Source organism: Denticeps clupeoides, chromosome 8 (assembly GCF_900700375.1).
Source record: "Denticeps clupeoides chromosome 8, fDenClu1.1, whole genome shotgun sequence".
NCBI lineage: Eukaryota > Metazoa > Chordata > Actinopteri > Clupeiformes > Denticipitidae > Denticeps > Denticeps clupeoides.
This window is the reverse complement of record NC_041714.1, coordinates 19677991-19692026: the sequence shown is the minus strand read 5'-3', so window position 1 is coordinate 19692026 and position 14036 is coordinate 19677991. Positions and strand designations below refer to the sequence as shown.

General features: G+C 45.3%; 2 protein-coding genes across 7 annotated transcripts in view; both read left to right on the top strand.

The window, feature by feature from the left end:
* birc6 (baculoviral IAP repeat containing 6) overlaps positions 1–3242 on the top strand; it is an 88042-nt gene extending 84800 nt beyond the window's left edge. For all 6 annotated transcript variants that reach the window (XM_028988228.1, XM_028988226.1, XM_028988224.1 and 3 more), the window contains exons 73-74: positions 1695–1829; positions 2786–3242. In XM_028988228.1, the coding sequence (XP_028844061.1) occupies positions 1695–1829; positions 2786–2965 (315 nt within the window). In that variant the 3' untranslated portion in view covers positions 2966–3242. The remainder of the gene's footprint in view (positions 1–1694; positions 1830–2785) is intronic.
* A 10162-nt stretch (positions 3243–13404) lies between these two features.
* Positions 13405–14036, top strand: part of ttc27 (tetratricopeptide repeat domain 27) — a 75067-nt gene continuing 74435 nt past the window's right edge. The window contains exon 1 of the mRNA XM_028989746.1: positions 13405–13636. Coding sequence (XP_028845579.1) covers positions 13549–13636 — 88 coding nt within the window. The 5' untranslated portion in view covers positions 13405–13548. The remainder of the gene's footprint in view (positions 13637–14036) is intronic.

The following is a 14036-nucleotide window of genomic DNA, read 5'->3' as shown; positions in this document are numbered from 1 at the left end:
CCCGTCCCCACACACTGCTCCCCGGGCACCTGCCCGCCGCTCACCAAGGGTGACGGTTAAAAGCAGAGGACACGTTTCGTTGTGTCACCGTGTGCTGTGCTGCAGTGTTTCACCATGACCATCGCTTCACTTTCACTCTACAGGAATCTAATGGGGTTAAATTTAAGGTATGAGGTTAAAAAAAAAAATAAAAAATCTGATTAATTACTGCAAATGTGCACGTTTTGTTGCACAGAAGCAGGAACCTTTGTGTCTGTAGGGGGGGGGGTAATAAAGGGCCATCATTCCTGATCTGGTCGCGCATGTCACATGTTTGGTGAGTGAAAAACACACCCGCCCTCTCCGCTGCTCTGTGATTGATGCGCGTGCCAAACACCCAAAGCTGTGTACACACGTTACCCCAACAATGACGCGTCCCCCGGGACGCTGCTCTTCGGTGCGCCTTCATTAATTATTGTCCCTCACTTTAAATGAACCGGCTCCTCCATAACATGAAACGACCTTCTGTTTTGTTTTCGTCTTTTTCTTTTTTTTTTTATTTAACCTTTGTGTGTGTGTTTTTTTTTTTTTTTTTTTGTCTTTTGTTTCCTCAGATGAGAAAGCAGGGACTCTCTTCATTTCTGGCACCTGAACAGGTTTCCTTTATGCCACCCCACATGCTGACCTTGACTTGTACTCCTGTCGGTCAGAGGATGGCTTATGCACTAGAATTGACCTGTGTGTGTGTGTGTGTGTGTGTGTGTGTGCGCGAGCGTGCGTGTGCGTGTGCGTGCGCAGCTATTGGCTCATTCTCCATATTGATCTCAGTAAATAACAAACCAGCCTCGGTAATGGTTACTAATCTCCAAACAGTGGCTCTGAAATGGAACGTGGCGCGCACTTAGCCCGTCCCCCCCGCTTCATGGAATCGGTTGCTAGGAGGCAGACGGGGGAGGGGCCTTGAGCGCCAAATCTCCAACCAATTGGCTGTAGCGCAGTGCTCTCGTAAATTCACTTTGGTGGCTGTCAGGTGCCTCTGCTCTGAAGGATGGATTTTATTTGACCAGGTAAATCCCATTGGGGCTTTTAACCTCATGTACAAGGGGTGAGAACCGATGCCTATACGTGCATCAGACACACACACACACACACACACACACACACCTCATCAAAGTTGAAAAACCTAAATAAATGTCATTCATATGGTTTAATGTAAATTTAGAATGCAGTTGTTAGTTACAAATCAAGAATTTATTTTAATGAATCACACATTTTGCAAAAAAACTGTTGGCCCTTTTCATCTCATGTAATTCTAATATTTGCTCAGTGTAGTTTTATGCATTTTGAAATGTTCCGAGTATAGATCTGAAGACGTCTTCAAGCTCGCAGTGGACCTGAAAAGCACGTCCTGAGCGTGCCCAAGAGTCCACGGGTCGACAGGTCACGTGGAGCCGAGTCCGGAGTCCTTGTTCATTTTCCCGGCCGCGCTCTGCCGCGTTTCATCTACGTATCAGACATCCTCTTTCTCAACCGGTTCAGATCATTTAATTGGTCATTTCATCTGTGCTGAAAACCAGTCCATGTTGTAAATGGCTGCTATGACTAGCTAGTTAAATGTTCGGTGGTTGAACCCGCTCGGCAACGGGAGTCGCGCGATTGGATGAATCTAATGCCCGTAAAGGAGTGACCGTGGTGGCGTTCGCTTCTGTGTGCAGGTGATCCATAAGCACTTTTACCTGAAGAGGGTCGAGATCATGACCCAGTGTGAAGAGTGGATCACGGACATTCAGCAGTACAGCAGCGACAAAAGAGTGGGCCGCACCATGTCTCACCACGCAGCCGCGCTCAAGGTAAGTGCAGCTCGCTACACAGTATGGTGGCAGTATAACCCCGAACTTTGCAAGCGCCCACCATACAAACACGCTGTTAATAAAGTCCGTATAGGCCACTTGGCAGCCAACAGCTCTCCTTCAGACCAACCACAGGCTTAAAAAGCACACCCACCCAGGGCTACGGTGAGGCAGATAACAAGCTCAGCATCCCGCTCTGCCTCTGGTTGTAAATACGCTCAATTAATGGCGCCGTAAATAATCCCTCAGACACTTTGATAAAGACGGAGCTGGCTGAAGCTCACTTCCATTGTACTGCAGCCCCAGGGAGTGCTGAACAGAGCCGCTGTCGCGGGGTGCGAGCTGTAAAAATGCCTCTGCCTGGCCCGCGGAAAACTCAGCTGTCCGAAGGGCCATTCGTCTTATTATTTCTGCCTTTTTTGTCTTTGGAATAAATATGTCTGTACATTTAAATTTTTTTGTAGACAAGCTACTTAATAATAAAAATAAAAAAAAAGTTTCCTTTACACCTTGCCTTAATATCTTATATATATTAATATCTTTTTTGTATAAACTCTCGGTATTAATATGCATTCCGGTGGTGAAGGGCCATTATTTCAGTGGTGGTTTATCACACACAAGCACAGCGTGTGAACAGTCGTGTCTGCATTTGCCTTACGTCCAAACCACGTACTTCAGTTGACGCATAGGTACCTAATGTAAAAGGGATTTATTACATTTCCTGTTATTACTTTTTAAATAATTTAGGCGTCTATGAAATAACAAGGTTGTATCTGTATACATTCACAAAAGTCACTACTGCATTTGTGCACATATTTCTATATTTTTGGCATGCCTTTCATGACGTTTTTTCAGATTCATATTTTAGTGGAGTTACATGTAAGACACTTGACCCTATAATATAGTGCAATTTAGGTGAAATTTTTTTTATTTATTCTGCTTTTTATTTTATTCAGAGACACACAGCCCAGTTGAGGGAGGAGCTTCTGAAGCTTCCCTGCCCAGAAGGCCTGGAGCCAGATGGGGAGGAGTTCTCTGAGAAAAGCTCCGCCCTCTTGGTCAAGGAGCTATCCAGCCAGGACGGGGAGAAGCCCGGCGGCAGCCAAGACGCCCACTGTGGTGATGGACAGTTATGAGGCCCCGCCCATCCCAGCAACCCCTCCTACCCTGGCCACTCCCTCTCACGTCTATTACCATTGATATTAAATGGACTCTGATGGCTTTGAAGCACAAGCCAGCAGCATTTTGTCAATATTTGTATGTACAAATCTATGTAATAGCTCAAAGAGAGGACATTAAACAAAAAGAGACGCACTCAAGCAGAGGATCCTGAATCCACAAAGAGGAGACAAACTCTGAATTATGCTATGCCCTTAAAACAGACAAAACGAGCTTTTATTTACCTGTAAAAGAGTGTAATCTTTTTGTGTTTTTTTTTTTTTTTTTTTTTTTTTTTTTTTTCCAATTGTGAAATAACCACTGACTGGTATGTTATTAAACTTGTTTATGTATTCATAAAGACGGAGGAAATCAAGACTCTATGAGGGAGCTACCTGTAGAAGAGGGGCGTTTACTGAATGTCCGTTTCCCTCCCCGACCCCCTGGCCGATAGAAAAGGGCAGTAAGAATATATTGGTCCTTTTAAGGAAGCTATTTAAAAAGGAAAAAGAGAACCCGCGCGCGCACACACACCATACCTACACTTCTCAGATTGAGGAATCCTATTGTTTCCCCTATTTGCATCGCTTATTTGATTTATACAGAAACTCTGGAAACTTCAATAAAGGCTGAAATGGATCTTCTTAACTGCTATGATTACTTGTTACCCTTTTACATGCTGCTCTGCTACAACCCCGTTTATTTTAATTTTTTTTAACTTTAATAAATGCAAACTGTTTTACTTTGGCCAGATATATATGTATATCTGGGTATGACCCACCCCGTGCAGGTTGCTCTTTAATTTTCCTTCTAAAAACTCAATTGATTTCGAATTTGTTTGTAATTTATTTAGATTTCCCCCCCCCCCCCCCCCCCCCCCCCCCCCCCCCCCCCCATTTTCTTACTGCTGGGAGGGACTGCGACAATACTGTGGATTTTTTTTTATTTTTTTTATTATAATTTTATTTATTTATTTATTTTTTAAATCATGGGATTTGACTAGTTTTAAGTGCAGAATTCCTAAAACCCGTTGCAGGTGCTGGGTTGAATACGGTCACTGTTTTCAAAGTGCTGCACACACAGGGCTTATCGGCATGTGCGAAGGAGTCCTCAGAATTTACGTGAAGCTGGCTAGTTATCTGCATGGAAACCGACTCCCATTTTGCTGGCGTGTAATTATATTCCATCTTTAACAATGTTTTTATTAACTCTGATTGACAGCGCTCACACACGCCATTTCCTCATTCTGGATGGTCCGACCCGAGCACGTCAATAAACCCCATGCGAAATCGTGATAGTCTTTCTTCCTTGTTTATCATCAGTGTCTTTAAGTAAATCCCGAGGCCGCCTCTGCGCGTGAAGCTGAGTGTGAAAATAGGGCCGTCGGTGTGCACCAGCCCCGAATTGAAAGGAGAATCGTTTCCCCTCGTTGGGCTGTGTAGGGATTACTGCCTTCGCAGATAAAAATAGTTGGGGTGTGTGGATGCGCCGCTGCTATTGAGGAGCGGCGTACATTATTTACCCGGTGTTCCAGTCCCGGCAGTTTATGTAGACAAGTACACACATTTCCAATAATGAAATCGAATTATCTCCCCAACAAGCGTGTGCGTTTCTTTTCACAACCTTTTAATACCACCGCGGCTGGAATGGGAGTTGAAAGGCTGAAATGAAGTAATTACTACTGGAATAATCTCATCAGGTCATTAAATATGACATCTCCACCCAATAACGGCTTTTATATGTGGCCGTGGAGAGAACCATAGGTGCATTATGGGAAATGTCACTTTCTCTAAGTTCCATAAGCGATTCCTGGCTGGTTTTGCCACTAGGCTCATAATGATTTTTGCTGGGATGGGGGGCGGTGGCGATGGCAGATCTTTATTCCGTTGGGGGGCCCGGGGCTCACCGCTACACCGATAAAACAGTGCTGACACGCCACTCGGCGCCCAATAAATCCGTCAGGCGGGATCAAGTCCTGCGTGGACAATGATGGGGCTCTGGCGGGCCCGTTACAGGCCTGCGCCACGGCGGCGTTTTATAGCATCCGTTGAAGATCTCTCCGAGATCTCTCTTCTTCTTCTTCTTTTATGATGATGAGCGACACTTACTCTGGAGTTCACCATGAATTCCTAATGACTGAATAACAAATGCCCCCGTTCTGGGACGGGCCCTCGCGCTGGCGTTCGTCAGCAGGAAGCTTTCGTTTAAAGGTCACACTGAGGCTAAAAGAGATTAAAATTAGTTACGTTTTGCGACGTCACAAGTCCCTTTATGGCATTAAAATCTGCTCACTGTGTACTAAGGGACTGAAATTTTGCTTCTAGGGCAATAAAAAGGCAATAGAGCTGGTGACTTATTGTGCAGTTTGCCGTTATTGCGTAGGCACATCCTTAAAAGGCAGAATTCTGCCTCGGTCAGCTACTAATCCACATTTACCGGGAATGATTGATAGTTAACGTATTCCAAATTGTGACCCCGGTTTACTGGCAGATGTTCTAGCGAAACACTGACAGCTATGAGAACTGGGTTGTGTTGGCCCTTATAGTGGCAAAAATGTCACTCACATTATGCAGGGTTTTGGTGTCAACCAGCAGTAGGAAGTTACTGTGAGTTGCAGGGTGGGGCACCGAAACGTTACACCAACAAATATGCCTTATTTTACTTTGATTCCTACACTTTTTGCAAATTGTTCTGTCGATCGCCATCAGGAGTTTTTAAATGCCCAGTTGTGGGGTTTTCACATGTAAATGATTTCTTCATTATGTAGTATTATTGTCATTAATTTGCTTTCTTGTGGTAATTGTTTTACTCCATGAATGACATGAAATCCAGTGATTGAATAATGCGCTTCAGACTCTATAGACGCACCTTTTGTCACGTAATGGCAGTTGGTCGTGCAACAGCAACGCGCTTTTACTGTCACCAACAACCCCAGTGGAACTGTGTAGTGAGGCCAAACTAGACTGAAGATTCCAGGGGGTTTATTTTCAGTACAACAGTTTACACAGAATACAGAGTTTCACACAGACCCACCCCATAGTGCATTTATAAAAATATAAAAAGATTACACATAAATATGAATTTGAGGAAAACTATAATTAAACTAAACTTAAATACCTACAGTACAGGCCAAGAGTTTGGATGGTTTGGGGTGAGCTGGACCAACAAGTGCTAAACACCTCTGGGAACTCCTTCAAGACTGTTGGAGAAGCATTTCAGGTGACGACCTCTTGAAGCTCATCGAGAGAATGCCAAGAGTGTTCAAAGCAGTAATCAGAGCAAAGAAACTAGAATATAAAACATGTTTTCACTTATTTCACCTTTTTTGTTAAGTACATAACTCCACATGTGTTCATTCATAGTTTTGATGCCTTCAGTGAGAATCTACCAACGTAAATGGTCATGAACACATTGAATGAGAAGGCGTGTCCAAACTTTTGGCCTGTATTGTATAAAAAAAATATATATAGAACATTCAGTGACCAGACAGTGGATATAAAACATCGGCTTCAAAACAATGTCAGGAATCGTTGCAGGAAAAGATGGACGCAAATGCAGGACTAACCAAACGAGGGATTTACCTGGAACGGACGGACATGGAGCTGATAAAAGATTAATGAGCGTAACAACATCAGGATCCGTTCGTACACACATGCACCGGTGCCAACACGACACGCGGTCAGGACCACGGACACGGAGCACCCCCCAGAGTCAGGTTCCAACACGCTGAAATGCTTCTTTATAGAATTTTACTTTAAAGGCCATTACCACGCGGGAATAAAGGAAAAGGAGCTACATGAACTGTAATTGCCGTTTTATAAGCGGATGATCAAGCATCACTAATAAGTGTGTAATTAGCACCTCTCCGGGTAAATCTGTCTGATGCCGTGTTTGGGGTCGCAAGGTCACGAGTTTTCACCCCCTCCTCCTCGCGCACATCCGGCTGCGGCTACTCCTGCTCCTCATCTCCTTTCAGAGCACGAACGGCGGCTGCCTCCGCCGGGCTTTTATGGAGCTGTAAAGGGAGCGAGCGTATGGGACCGGGGGAGGCTCTTTCATGGTCTCGCCACGTCAGAAACGCGGGCTGCCGGCAATCAATGCCAAGATGATGAGTGTGTGTTGGAGGTTCGCGTGTAGGCTCTGGCATCGGTACGCTGCAGGTGCCTTTGTTGTCTTCTGCTGCAGCGAATGCGCTTTTCTTTGGAAAAAAGGAGCGCGATCCTTCTGAAATCCGAGACCTTGAGGAACGGCCTCAATCATTCCGGCCCTGGCGTGCACTCGACAGTTCGGTAAATTACATGCGGGCCTCAGGAGGAGGACATCGAGGCGGCATCTGAAACGCTTGCTGGCCTGCCTCGTCCTCTCCTCCACCGAACCGTTTCAGAAGAAATCCACAGCTTGCTCGAGCGCTCAGACAAGATATCGCGCATGAAGGTGAGGAGAGGAGAGAAGAAATAGATCCGCCGTGCACCTCGCCACTGCCGGGCCGTTATTACACCTCGCACCGCACCTCGTATACTCCGAGCCTCCAGTACTGCTCGCCTGGTCCCCCCATCTCTGAAGGTAAAAGGAAGACGCTCATCTAGACTCTTCTCCGTCTTGGCCCCTCGGTGGTGGAATGACCTTCGAGGTCAGAACAGCTCAGTCGCTGAGCACCTTCAAACGGCAGCTTCCTCTTTAGAGAATATTTAGATGAACTTGTAACCTTCTTATTGTAGAACTTGTGTATAGAAACTAGAACAGAGTGAATAAAATAGATGTAGTCATAGTTGGGGTCCTAGTGAACCGGAATTGATCTCTTTATCGACGGTAACATGGAAGCACATTGTAAGTCGCTCTGGATAAGGGCGTCTGCCAAATGCCTTAAATGTAAATGAATCATTTAGGTGATGGGGTTTTTTGAATGTATATTTTTTGTCTCGTAGTCACCTCCATTATCTCCAGAAGCTGCTTGTAGTCCATTCTGGACAGAGACAGGGAAAGGTCACGTCTCCGTCCACGGTCATCTCCACTCCGATCCTGCGATCTCTGTATCCTGGTGGTGTTGCCTAATCCCGGAGAGAGTCTTCCCCGGTGCAGGAAAGACTATAGATGTCGCGCAGGGACATATGGGGTAAATTACACCTGCCTGTAACCAGTAGATAACATCCCATCCTGGGAACCTCCGCGACTTCTTGATGGATCCATAACCGGCATTTTAAACATTTTCTGTGTTCACCTCAGATAAGCACATTTTACAGTTCATGTATTACTTATGGGCTGATTATTAACCTCTCAACACCAGACTCCCATTCCATATATTTATTCCATGTAGCTACTGAATTATTAACATGTAGCTGCAGAATAATGAAGAGGAGCTGCTGGTTCCTGGTGTTAACAATGCAGAACTAAAAACAAGGCAGACGCAGGGCTGGGCAAAATACTATCGCGTACTTCCGAATATTTCTTTGTAAACTAGGTCCAAACTAATCTTTGTAAGCCACATCCACGTCTGCATTTGAACATGAATTTCTATATTCTAAAAGTACAGCGCATCACTTATTCCACGTTACAGCCTCATTTCAAAATGGATTCCATTTTTCTATCAGAATTCACCCCATAATGACCACATGGAAAAAAAGTTTACTTGAGGTTTTGGCAAACTTTGTATTCACAGCCTTTGCCATGAAGTTTAAAATTGAGTTCGGGTGTCTCCTGTTTCCCCTGATCATCCTTGAGATGTTTCTGCAGCTTAATTGGAGTCCAGCTGTGGAAAAAACAGTTGACTGGACATAATGTGGAAAGACACGCACCCGTCTATACCACAGGTCCCACAGTTCATGTGATCATGCCAGAGCAGAAAACCAAGCATGAAGTCAAAGGAATTGTCTCCAGGCACAAATCTGGGTACGGTTAGAGCAACATTTCTGATGCTTTGAAGGTCACAATAAGCACAGTGGCCTCCATCATCCGTAAGTGGGAGAAGTTCAAAGCCAACAGGACTCTTCCTAGAGCTGGACGGCCACCTGAACTGAGCGATCAGTGGAGAAGGACATTAGTCAGGGAGGTGACCAAGAACCCAATGGTCACTCTGTCAAAGTTCCAGATGTCCTCTGTGGACAGAGGAGAACCTTCTAGAAGGACAACCCTCTCTGCAGCATTCCACCGATCAGGCCTGCATGGTAGAGTGGTCAGACAGAAGCCACTCCTTAGTAAAAGGCACGTGGCAGCTAGTCTGGTGTTCGCCAAAAGGCACCGGAAGGACTCTCGGACCACGAGAAACAAAATTCTCAGGTCTTTGGTATGAATGCCAGACGTCATGTTTGGAGGAAACCAGGCACCGCTCATCCCTACAGTGAAGCACGGTGGTGGCAGCATCATGCTGTGGGGATGGTTTTCAGCTTTAGGAACTGGGAGACTAGTCAGGATAGAGGGAAAGAGGTGGCTTCAGGACAACTGTGAATGTCCTTGAGTGGCCCAGCCAGAGCCCAGACTTGAATCCGATTGAATCCGATCTTAAAATCACCTCCCATCCAACGTGATTGTGCTTGAGAGGTGCTGCAAAGAGGAATGGGCCAAAGTGGCCAAGAATAGGGGTGCCAAACCTGAGGAATCATATATATATTTTTAAATGAATAGGCAAAAATTTCTTTGACGTTGTCATTATGGGATGTTGTGTGTAGAATTCTGAGGTTAAAACATTTATTTAATCTATTTTGGAATAAGGCTGTAAAAAGTCATGCATTGTGAACACTTTCAAGATGCACTGTATTCTCTAATTGTCTCTTAAGTGACAGAATTTTAAATGCTGAATTCATCTCACTATTAAATCCATTCCATTAAATCAATTAATATTAAAATATCAGATTTCACATATTCTTATGCTATGTGACCAACCATGACTGGTCTGTGAGGAAAAGCTCATTTTTTATGAATGCCCGGTATTTATAAGGTGAGAGTTGCCCTGGCAAAACACTCGACTGTCTAAATACAACTTAAAACTTTTCCTTTGCTGGATGGTTGTTTACAATCAATAGATCATTTTTCCTGCGCAGTATATCACTGCTGGAAAGTAACGTTCCTAAAATGTGGTCTGGTGCCACGAGAAAAAAAAAAGATTTTTGCTGCTGTAACCCTTAAAAAATAAACGCAAAATCTTTTATTTTTTTTTTTTTAACTGATCTACTGGGAAACAGAATGAGGTGAGGGGGAAGAATCTCCAAAACATTGCTGGAGAAGGTGCGTCATGAAGATCCTCTGCCACTTTCCCCATCCTTAATATCCCCTTTTGCCATAGATGTTAAGATGTCCAGCTGGACGATGGATTTTTTTTTTTCTTAGACACGACCTTATCAAATACCTTTGACAGGTCCCTGTTGCCCCAGCTATTTTTCTTGGAGCTCTGTGTGGCATAAAGACCATGTCAGCCGTGCCCTTGAAGAGCGTGCATTATGCGTCTGCAATGGTGGGTGCCGCGGTCTCCCGAGCACGGCTGTGTCCGGGACCTTCACGGGGACAGATAACAGCCAACGCACGGGCGTTTTCACCCTTGTGGGTTTTATTCGTAGTTTAATTGTTGAGTATTTTGGAATATTCCCAGAGTGATGTCACTGCTGGAGAGCTGCACAGGGCTGATTAATCCTCCTGCTCCGCTGCTGGGATCTCGTATTCCTCGCGAGTGACCTTTGAAGACCTGAAGACCTGAAGAGCCTCCTCCCCCGGCTACAGCTAAATAGCAAGCAGACGCTCCGATTGCCTGGTATTCATTGTGAAATTAGGCCATAAATGATGCTGTATCAAAAGACATCTTATTTAGATCATTATTCTTTAGGACAAATATACCCCTGTAGCGGCTGCTGGTCTGCCGCCGGGCCAGCAGGGGCAGCGGAGACGACGGAAAGGAAGACGATCCGGAAGCAGAAGGAGACGGGGTTGCCGCTACCCAATTTGGACCAGAAATGCCGCACTCCGAAACGCCACACTGCTCTACGGCTGCTGTGCACCCGCTCGTCAAGGGTTTTGTTCGCCTCAGACACCCATACCGTTCCACTCAAGACATCTTTATTTCTATTTAATAAATGAAAACTACAAAAGCATAAATCGGTGAAAAGTCAAAAGAGCAAAACCTCTGGAATCTGAAACTGAATGGATCACACAGGTCTTTTTATAGAACAGATACGATTCTGAACGCAGAGACAACATTTGATCAGTTTTTCTAGTCCTCTCTTACGCAACAAAAAGCCAACAGGCCCATTTTGTCCCGAACATTTTCCAAAAAAATGACCTCCAGTTCATCGTCATCACCCAGAACCTCTTGTAATCAGTGGAATCTGTGAAGGGCTTCTTTCAATTCTCCTCCCGCTTAAAAAAAAAAAGTGAAGCAATTGTCACTTGTGATGCACACAGTGAAATGTGTCCTCTGCATTTAACCCATCACCCTGAGTGAGCAGTGGGCAGCCATGACAGGCGACCGGGGGAGCAGTGTGTGGGGACGGTGCTTTGCTCAGTGGAACCTCACTGGCACCTTGGCGGATCGGAACCCCACCAGCTCTTTGTCTGTCTTTTCGTACGTCGACGCCCCTTGTTCCTTTTTGACCGTTGCCCCGCATTTTTTGATGGCGATTTTTGAAAGAACTATTCTGAGACCTTGAACGGTCCCCACCTTCAGCACCCGGTGTCCACGCCCTTCCCCCTCAACACAGTTAACGTTCTGACCTTTAATGGGAAAACATGGGAAAAGTCGTGTCTTCCACTGCTTTTCAACTCGCCACGTCCGCGTCTCTCCTGTCGCGTGGGTGTTTGTGTAAAGACCCGCCCACCTTTTCCTCTGACTGGCTTATACCATGAAGTTTAACTCAACCTCAGCCAATCATCATCCCTCATGCGGTTGTCTTCCTGTTGCTGTAGCGGATCAGATGAAAACAGTAACGCGCCACGTAACAGTGTTGTAACCGAGGTGGACCATGTTTCGGCCTGACAGTCAGACGGACGGTCTGGTAGGGCAGGGCGATTATACAATCTTCATCGATGTTCACGGCCGATAAAATGGCAGAAACGAGCATCTTTTGTGTATGTCTCTACGTTACTTTTAACGTACCGAGACACGTGGCTGCCAGATATCCCGAGTCTTCTGAAACGAGCAAACAAGAGCATGCATGTGAGACCTTAAATACTGACTTTATAGACCACCCATCTTATGGGCGGCCTTTTGGGGACACGTCCTTTATTGTTTCAGGATGACAGCGTCCCTGCAGACAAGGCGAGGCCTTTACAAAGCCCTGTCCTCGGAACCTCTGGGACCTCCAGCGGACCACTGACATCATTACTGAAGATTCTGTGGCCACATCTGGTGAAAAACCCTCCACAGAAAGGATGTTTCTATTGGGCGGACACTGTAAACATTTCAGACCGTCGTGAATGTGTCTATAAATGTTTGATTAATGCTATTTTAATGGCATACTGAATTATATTCAGATTTACATTTGCGGGCTATCAAATTAGTGTCTATACCTATCAAGGATATTCCACCGATGCATAAAATAAAGAGGAGTGCAGTTTATGTATTGTGAAGAGAAGAAAATTTGTATAGTCTGTGCTGAAGTTTAAGGATCTTTTTGGTACTAGACAAATTCCACAAGTTACTAGACTTTGATAATTTAGTACAGATGTATTACACAGAATAATTGTCACAATGAGTGTGACAATTTATTACACTGTTATTACAGTTTTATAATCCACTAATTATTACTAACTAACAATCAGATCCAATAGAAATATAAATAATGCACAAGAGCATAATTATAAATACTCATATATGTTGTGTGCATTTGTACAAATGAATACAGGATCTTGAATTTGGTGGAATCATTCTCTGCACACATCCAGAAAAACATCAGGGATCCCCCCGAATTAATCTAGTTGTGACAGAATTATATTTCTCGTGCACACCGGTGATGGACACAAGCGGGACGATGCGTCATGAAGTCACACGTTGTCCCACATAGGCCGTCTTCACCGGGGTGTACACCTGAGCCCCCTTTTGCTGTTTTTTCTGTTTTTTTGTCATGTAGGTTTACTAAGTTCCTTCATGATGCAACTGTGTTCACACATTTACACCCTCCTGTTAAAATGGTGCTTTGGCATCACATGCCACTTGATGCTGCACATTCTCTAGCATGCTACGAGTTGACTTTATTAATGATGCTTTGATTGGCCATTTTATAATTTATTATTATTGGTGTATTTATCGATTTAATCTTGCCACTCGCAAAAATGGAATTAGGTGCTGATATCATTGCTCTTTGGTGTCTGATACTCGCTCATTGGCCATATTATTAATTTCCACATAAATAAACGGAATAAAAAGGAAAGCCCTTCTCTCTCCGCGCCGGGTGAAGCGCCGCCGCCCCGTCCGACTTCCCAGAGTGCACCGCGCCGCTGTCATGGCCGCTCACTGGTGCCGCTTGCAGCACATGGGCAGAAATACGCGGCGGTAGCCCGGCGGACGCGACAGGACGCTCGTTTATTTATTTATTTTTTAATAACTCGTCGTTCTCGGTTTTTTTTTTCCGGGCTCGGGGCGATGCGGGAGGTGGAGCTGCCCGTACTGCGGGGCTCCCCGCCCGGCGGCGGCACGGCGGACTGGCAGCAGCGCGTCTTCAGCACCGCAGGTTAGTGATGTGCGGTCCGGGGGGACGGTCGTCGCCGTCGTTGTCTTCCCCCCTTCTTCTTCTTCTTTTTTTTCTTCTTCTTTTTTTAAACCCACTTAACAATAATCAATAAAGCAGATTTGGCAGATTTGAGAACCCATCGCTGACCGTCAGAATTTTATCCTGTCCGACTAGCACAGCCGATAATGGCGAAGAGCAGCTTTACCTGTAGGTGCGTTATTACCGTTATTAATATTTATTGGGGCGCGTCGTTGCCTGCAGCCCGTCTGTGGGACGAGAGCATCTTCCCGCCCGCCGTTTTCTGCCGCGACGGGGTGTTTTTTTTTTTTTTTTTTTTGGCTTCGTTTGTTTGTGCTTTATTCACACCGCCTCGGCGTGGATAGTGACGGGTCGCGTCCCC